The sequence below is a fragment of the Aphidius gifuensis genome, linkage group LG2, assembly GCF_014905175.1.
Source record: "Aphidius gifuensis isolate YNYX2018 linkage group LG2, ASM1490517v1, whole genome shotgun sequence".
Lineage (NCBI taxonomy): Eukaryota > Metazoa > Arthropoda > Insecta > Hymenoptera > Braconidae > Aphidius > Aphidius gifuensis.
The window spans coordinates 25,508,896-25,517,000 of NC_057789.1; the positions used below are offsets into that span (position 1 = coordinate 25,508,896).

General features: G+C 26.7%; 1 protein-coding gene across 1 annotated transcript; it reads right to left on the minus strand.

Moving 5' to 3' along the window:
• Positions 1-5,702: 5,702 nt before the first annotated feature.
• LOC122850655 lies at positions 5,703-6,268 on the minus strand. Its single transcript, XM_044149786.1, has 3 exons — positions 6,152-6,268; positions 5,912-6,075; positions 5,703-5,828 (listed from the first exon to the last, which is right to left on the minus strand). The coding sequence occupies exons 1-3, from the start codon at positions 6,201-6,203 to the stop codon at positions 5,703-5,705; spliced, it is 342 nt and encodes a 113-aa protein (XP_044005721.1). The 5' UTR covers positions 6,204-6,268.
• Positions 6,269-8,105: the final 1,837 nt, after the last annotated feature.

The following is an 8,105-nucleotide window of genomic DNA, read 5'->3' on the forward strand; positions in this document are numbered from 1 at the left end:
ATTTTTTTTATAAATAATTAGTCAATTATGATATTACTTGAAGCAAGTAAAATTTGTCGTATTTAAAATTAAAAAAAAATAAAATAAAACTAAAGCATTTGACTAAAAACTTCAAGTACTCTAATTTTTCAAAGAATCTAAATGTTTCTTTTTTTAAACAAAATAATATATGGTCCAGGCGATAATGAGCGTTACAAGTATTTTTAGGAAAAAATAAAAAAAAAAAAAAACATGTCCTGATGGCCTTCAATGCCGATGATCATGGTCATTAGGAAATGTCTAAGGTTGTTGTCGGAAGTTCTTTAGGAGGCAGACCATGAAAGTCTAAAAAATATTTGGTCAAAAGAAATCCCATTGAGTGTGAGGCAAAAAAGTATAAAATAAAAAAAAAAAAACGACCTCCAGCGTTCAATTTGCCTTACTGGGGGTCTCGAACTCTGAGTGACCCCTCTGAGCTAACATATCTTCCGGTATTTTTTCGTAAAAATAAAATAAAAAAACAAGAAAAAAAAAAAAACCAACACACACTATAAATGCTTGCAACAACAGGGGCCTAAAGAGATTCGTCAACGCCAATACTTCCTTGTCGATCGAACAAAAAAGAAAAAAAATGTTTAAAGTTAAAAAAAAAAAAAAAAACGAGGATATTGCGCGTGCCAAGTCACACTTCCATGTAACTCAGATGAACAAGACATATATAGGTAGGATATATATATTTTTTTTGCTCTGTTTTTTTGGTTTTCGGCAACTTTGATGCTTTGTTATTGCAAGCTCCAAGGTCTCACATTCATTTTCAGTAGCTTCCCGATTCTGGTGGACCAGGCATTACGACATGCCGACGAGATGAATAAAAAGAAAAAAAAAGGTACACTAAAAAAAGGGCACGAAAATAAACTAAAGCATATATATTTTGGGTCCATATTATACTCCCTTTTTTTTTATATTTTTAAACAAGCATTTCATCAAGATGAAAATTCAAAAGCGTAACATAGGCGCGTCAAAGTATTTTGTTTCAAGTAAACATATCCTAAATCAAAATATCGACAATTGCAAAGTGTCTCAAAAATTTTTGCCTTAAAAAAAAAAAGGTCATTTTCAAGTTGTATGTCCAGGAGGTGACAAACAAAGCAGGAAAAAAAAAAAGATAGCTTAAAATATACTTGTAGCTCTAGAGCAAATATTTTTTTTTTCATTGTGCTAAAAACATGAGCAAAAACATACGTGACCTGATGTGCCACACATATATTTTACTAAAGATATACACATGTTTTACGTAAGACCGTTGCAATATAGTGTAACGACCGTTTATTCAGTATCACGATAGGAGGGCCCCACGGAAAATCATCCAAACAATAGAAAAAAAAAGATACAAAAAAGATATGCTGACACTATTATATATGTAACAAGTATAACAAGGACAAGAATTGAATTCAGTGAGTGACTAAACTACTAAGGTAGTAAAATAGTTTAGTTTCACGACAAAAAAAAAAAATAAAATGTTGACCTCGCAATTTTTGACATCTCAAGCAGATAATTTGACCTTTTTCATGCATTATTTTTATTAAATTACACAATTGAAGGTTACGTACATTTTTTTTGTTTGAAAATAGTTTTTTTTCTTTTTTATTTTGTTAAAGAACAAAACATGCTCTGGAAAAACATTGGACTATATTTTCTAAAAAGCATTGTAAATTTTTTTTTTTTATTTAAGGTGAAAGTTTATTTGTCATGTTTTTAAAACATGCTGGATATTTTAAAGTGATTTAGAAAACATTTTCTTGTCTACAAATTGTTCTGAGTGTCTTTTAAAATTTTTTTTTTTTCTATTCCAAGTATAGACAATTGGATTTTGTTGTGTCACGAAATATTACAAATGATTTAAATCTGAGATTTGATTTTTTTTTTAGATAAAAGATCAAGGGGTCATGTTGAAATCGTGATTGGTATCGCATATGTATGGATGAAAAAAATATCATGGATACAATTAATAGACAAATATATAAAAAATATTATAGATTACAAATAGAAACACATACGTGTATAAAGAAAATGAATAGAAAAAAAAATAACAACGACAAAATGAAAAATTGGTGAGGGTGTTTTAATAAGGGGCTGATTAAGAAGCGTAGGTTTTATGATGTTTACGGAACATGTTCCATATCAAACATGATGAAGACATACATATGGGCCTTGGCTAGACTTATGTCCATCGTAATATATTTTTTTATATAGAAAATTGAGTCATGTTTACGTAAATAAATATAAACATTCGTAAAATTAATGACACATAATTAAATCAAACAGTTTTCTCTGCTCCATGTACAATGGTGATTAAGAAAAAAAAAAAAAAGAAATTTTATATATCTAATTTAATTAAAATGTCATTTGTTTATTTATAATTTTGTTATAATTTATGAAAAAAAATATTTATAATATGACATGTATTAGTTTGAAAAAGCTGCCTGGAAAAAAATTTGGAAAATTGGTATTTATTTTTTTTTGTAATAAATAATGATTGGCCGACGATGGGAATTTTTTTGAGACTAGCTGGAGTCAGTATCTAATTGCTCTATGAATTTAAAAAAAAATTACCGATTAGTTTTCTTGGGAGAATTTTTATAAACTCAAAATATTGAAAATACAATTTATACTTGTTTTTTGCAATAAATAATTGCTCGAGGTGAAAATAAAAATATTATAATTTTTAAAAAAATGAAAATTTAATGTAGATTAATGCTGAAAGTTAATTTTTCATATAAATAATATTTTCAAGGATATTTTGACTATATTTTTAAAAAATATACAAAATTCTTCATAATAAAAAAAAACTAGAATAATATTTAAATTTTCATATATTTAAATTTTATTTAAAAAAAAAAAAAAGCGTATGTATTCTCTTGGCTAGATAAGCTTGGTATAGCCAGCGGGATATACCAGGATAAAAGCCAATTGAATTTAAATCATGAATACGAATGAAGCGAGGAGAAACTCACGGAATAACGTCGGCAATCTGGTGGCAGCTTTGTACCCTGTAATGGCTTCAACATTCTCTTTACTATACGCCCCTTAAAACTCTTTTCCCTTCAACCCCCTTTATCACAAGTACATACACATTCAACATCTCGATGGTGCCTCCTCTTCTGATTCAACCCTAAGGCTAAACTACCCCCTCCGTGATTTTAAACCTCTTTGACTTTATCCACTATGGAAAATTTTCAAACTCCAGTATATTTCCATATACATATTTTATCGAAATATATATATACATTTAATTTTATCCTCTAGTTTTCATCATGAATATATTGATTAACAATTATACTATTTATTTCAAATAAATTAAACTAAAAAAAAATTATTTAAAATAGTTTATTCAATTATTTTCTAATAATTGAAACTCTATGCTTTTTTTTTTTTTAAATAAAAAAAATATGTACAACTTTTAGTCGGTAGAAATGTTTTATTTTTTTTTCAATTTATTTGGAAATAGCGAAAAAAAAAAAAAAGGAAAAACCCGGAAGCAAAATCTATTGAACGACTCTTGGAACCCATTATTTTTTATTTTATTTTTTTTTTTTTTTCAAGATAAAAGGAATAGTCTCGCTGCTGGAGATCTTTTCACGGTGCTATTGATGACTCTTTAAATAATCTCTATAACGATTTCCGTAAACAGAGTGTTACAAATTACATATAGAGTGTAAAAAATTCGAACGAATGTAAAAAATGTAAAATAGATATGATAAATAAATTAAATAATTTAAAAAAACTATTGATGATAATTAAAGCTGTGCTTGCAGTAGAATATGAAAAAATAAATTGGAAATTATATTAAAATAGTTCAAAGAACGCATGGTGAATTTCTTCAAGTACTGAGGTAATTAAGGCATTTTTTTTGAATGTGTAGGGGTTAAATAATTGACCAGAAGCCCTTTTACTTTTTTTACGAAATTCATAAAGCAATTTGTTCAAATGCTCACACTCAGTCAGTATTTTAAAATCTAAAATATTAATTAAAAAAATTATTAGGATGCAAATAATTTATTTTTTTACTATAATCAACAATTTATGTAAAAAGATAAGTTATTTTTAAAATTAATTAATAAATCTTAATTGAGTATTAGTCTATTTATTTAAATACTCCAATTGTAGTATTAAATATTATTAATAAACATATAAATTTCAAGATAAAAATTAATTTCAACTATTTTATTTATAATGAAAAAAGCTAATATAATTTTTTTTTTTTTTATTAATTAATACAAATTAGATAAAGTTGATTCAATTACTTAATAAGCTGATTGCATGACGAACATTTTATTTCGTTGGATTTTGGTCCGCTTCCGAATTTCTATAAAAAAAGGTCCAAGTTGATAATACATTGTCAATTATTAAAAAAAAAAAAAAAAAAGGCTGATGAATATAAAACTTACTTCTTCTAATAATTCGTATATCCAGTCGTGAGTAATTTTAGTCACAACAATAAAAGCACCACAAAAAAAGATGTTTTTTAACCATGGTGTTTTTTCGCCACGATCGATACGGCCTCCATATGATCTTTGGAGTACTCTTGGAATCGGTTGTGCAACATTTTTAACACCAACTGAAACAATTAATCCATTATCGAGTATTATTTTTAAAAAATTTTAAAATTAACCTAGACAATATTAATATACTTACACTGTGCAATTTTAACAGATTTTATTAATGGTTGACGTAATAGGCCCAACATGTTGACTGATATATTGACTTGAAGTCTCAACTTTTAAGAACTCTCCCAAGTCCCACGTGGCACGTGCTTTCACGACTCAAATGTATTTATTAATAATTATTATATTATTTATATTTTTTTTATAGATAAGCTATCGATCAATCGGAAAATGACTACAGCGCTGCCACGTATTAAGAACGTCACTTTATCAATTGTCGGTTAGCTTACCATCCGAATTATTAGTTAACATTTTAACCGCTCGGCGTTTGTGTATAATAAACACAATAAAAAAAAAACAACAGCTGTCCATGACAATTGACAACCACGTGGTTCTTGATATTTTGATCATGACTCAAGTAATTGATTATAGAAAATATTGTGTCAGATAACTGAGGAATTAATTTGAATTAGGAATTGATTTATTTGGTTACATCCTTTCCTCAGCAACATTTGCTAATATATTTTTTAATATTAATCAATTTTGGCAAATGTACTTATTAAGAAAGGATGTAGCCAAATAAATCAATTAGCAGTCTTCATTAATCCCTTAGTTACAATAGTCATAATAAATTAAAAAGCTATTGACAAATGGATAACCAATGGATGTGACTCACCTGTTAATTTATTTGACTATATTAATTTTCTAAAAACTAACAGTAAATTTATTCGGCTCAATTAATTCTTTTAAAATTAACAGGTAAGCAACATCCATTCCTTAGCCATTTGCCATCGGTTCTTAATTTGTTTAAATAAATAAAAAGCTATCAACAAATGGCTCAAAAAAATATTGTTTATTTATAAATAATTTTTTATTTTTGTTAAATTATCATTAGCTCAATAATGATTTTTAAATTAAAAAAAAAATATTGTTCAATTTAAAAATAATCTGTTGTTCAATAGTCTTTTATTATTATAATATTATTATTTTCAAGTTTTCAAGTTTTTAAAGAACACTTGCATTGAAAGCACGGTGAATACACTATGCCCATCGTGATGACTATACGTTGTGTGCACAATGGCTACATGTACATGTACATGTACATTCACTGGCGTTTGCACTTTTGGCTATCGGGGTGGATATTCTTTTTTTCGAATCGTCGGGTAGCGGTTCCATTTCCGATTCCTTTTTTCAAAAAAAAGGTAAGTTGATAATATGGTGTCAGTTATTAAAAAAAAAAAAATAAGGTTGATGAATATACAAGTTACCTCCTTTAATTGGGCGGCAGTTGCCCTACAGACAACTATCATAAATGATCCAAAAAGAAAGACGCGTGTTAAAAATTCTGGATCCACACAGTCAATCCACTTATTGCTTCCATATGATCTGTGGAGTACTCTTGGGATCGGTTGTGCAAAATTTTTAACACCAACTAAAACAATTAATCAATTATCAAGTATTATTTTAAAAAATTTTAAAATTTACCTAGAAAATATTAATATACTTACACTGTGCAATTCTAACAGATTTTATTAATGGTTGACGTAATAGGGCCAGCATGTTGACTGATATATTGACTGGAAGTCTCAACTTTTAAGAACTCTCTCGCACGTGCTTGCATGTGCTTGCACGACTCAAATATATATTATATTTATATTTTTTTTAATAGATAAGCCATCGCAAGCCATCGATCAATCGGAAAACGACTACAGCGCTGCCACGTATTAAGAACGTCACTTTATCAATTGTCGGTTAGCTTACCATCCGAATTATTAGTTAACATTTTAACCACTCGGCGTTTGTTTACATATATTATAAAAATAAAAAAACACTTCGGCGTTTGTATATAATAAACACAATAAAAAAAAACAACAACAACAACAGCTTTTTTAGGCTGTCCATGACTACCACGAGGTTTTTCATATTATATTTTGATTTTTCATCATGACTATCAACTAATCTTGTGATTTTTTTCAGCAATAATTTCTAATTTTTTCTTTTTTCTTTTCTCCATGCATTTTAATTTGTTTTAGTATTTTTTTTTTCCTATTAATTTAAATAATTAAACGCATTGAATTAATCACTTTATTTTGACCATTTATTTATTGTTAACCATGTTAAATTAATAAATTTTATTTATCAAAATATAAATTAGATTAACATTGTTTTTGTTGACTGATGTTTATAAGTTGGTAATATCTTCAACATATTTTTCAGGTTGTTTTGGTTGTGAAGCATTTATGATCTGTAACAAAAGCAACTTGATAATATATTGTCAGTCATTAAAAAAAAAAACAAAAAAACATTGACGAATATAAAACTTACTTTTGTCAAGAAGGCGAGTACGGAAATGAAGACATACATGCGAAATAATTCGGTTTCTATCCACGACAGTATTCTTTCATGTGTTGACACTTTAGGTCCATTTACAAACCGTTGACCGTTTGATCCATATGATCTTCTTAGTACTCTTGGAATCGGTTGTGCAAATTTTTTAACACCAACTAAAACAATTAATCAATAATCAAGTATTGTTTTTAAAAATATCTTAAAATTAACCTGGACAATATTAATATACTTACACTGTGCAATTTTAACAGATTTCAATATTGGCAGACGAAATAGACCCAACATATTGACTGATATTGACTTGAAGATTTAACTCACTCAAGAATCCTCAGGAAAACTATGTATATTGATGTTTATAAATTATCAATGTATCAAGAATGTTATTAATATTTGTTAACAAACATTAACAAAATTTGTTGTATAGATTTATTTTTTTTTCCAACTGAAACTATTTTTTTTACTAGACAAGCCATCGATTATTAGGAAAACAATCGCGACGCCACCACGTATTAAGAACATCAACTATTAATTGTCGGTTAGTTTACCATCATTAGTTAACATTTTTACCACTCGGTGTTTGTTTATTAATAAAAAAATAAAAATAAACAACAGTTAATTTTAATTTTTAATTGATAAGATAAAAAAAAAGAGAGAGAAAAGTACTCAAAATTTACCTAGATAACGCCAATTATTTAATTGTTTTCATTACTAAATCATTATTTAATATTATGATAATAAAAATTGATATTTACTATTATTAAGTAATTGTTTAACAACTGGCCAAGCAATTTAACAAAAAGTTTCATCAAATTTTTATCACAATTAGCTTGTAAATTACCCAAATTAATTAATTAATATTATTTATCATCGTTATATATTGCATAAATAAAATGCTTTTATTTAAACATTAACAATAAAAAATAAATAAATATTTATTATATGATTATCAACATGATATTATCAAGATTCCACGACAACAAAAATACCAGATTAAAATCAATTTTATTTTATTATTATTTAAAAGTTATTGTTTGCCTTAAATAATATCAAATTATTTATAAAAAATTATGATATTTTTATAGTTTAATTAGTGTAAAATTGAATTAATATATA

What these genes read in the sequence shown, in the direction of transcription:
- LOC122850655 (XM_044149786.1), bottom strand. Translation starts at nt 6,203, where the DNA reads ATGCTGGCCCTATTACGTCAACCATTAATAAAATCTGTTAGAATTGCA. An exon ending in ATCTGTTAGAATTGCACAGT is followed by an intron (nt 6,076 to 6,151) that starts GTAAGTATATTA and finishes TAATTGTTTTAG; the next exon opens with TTGGTGTTAAAAATTTTGCA. An exon ending in CTGCCGCCCAATTAAAGGAG is followed by an intron (nt 5,829 to 5,911) that starts GTAACTTGTATA and finishes TTTTGAAAAAAG; the next exon opens with GAATCGGAAATGGAACCGCT.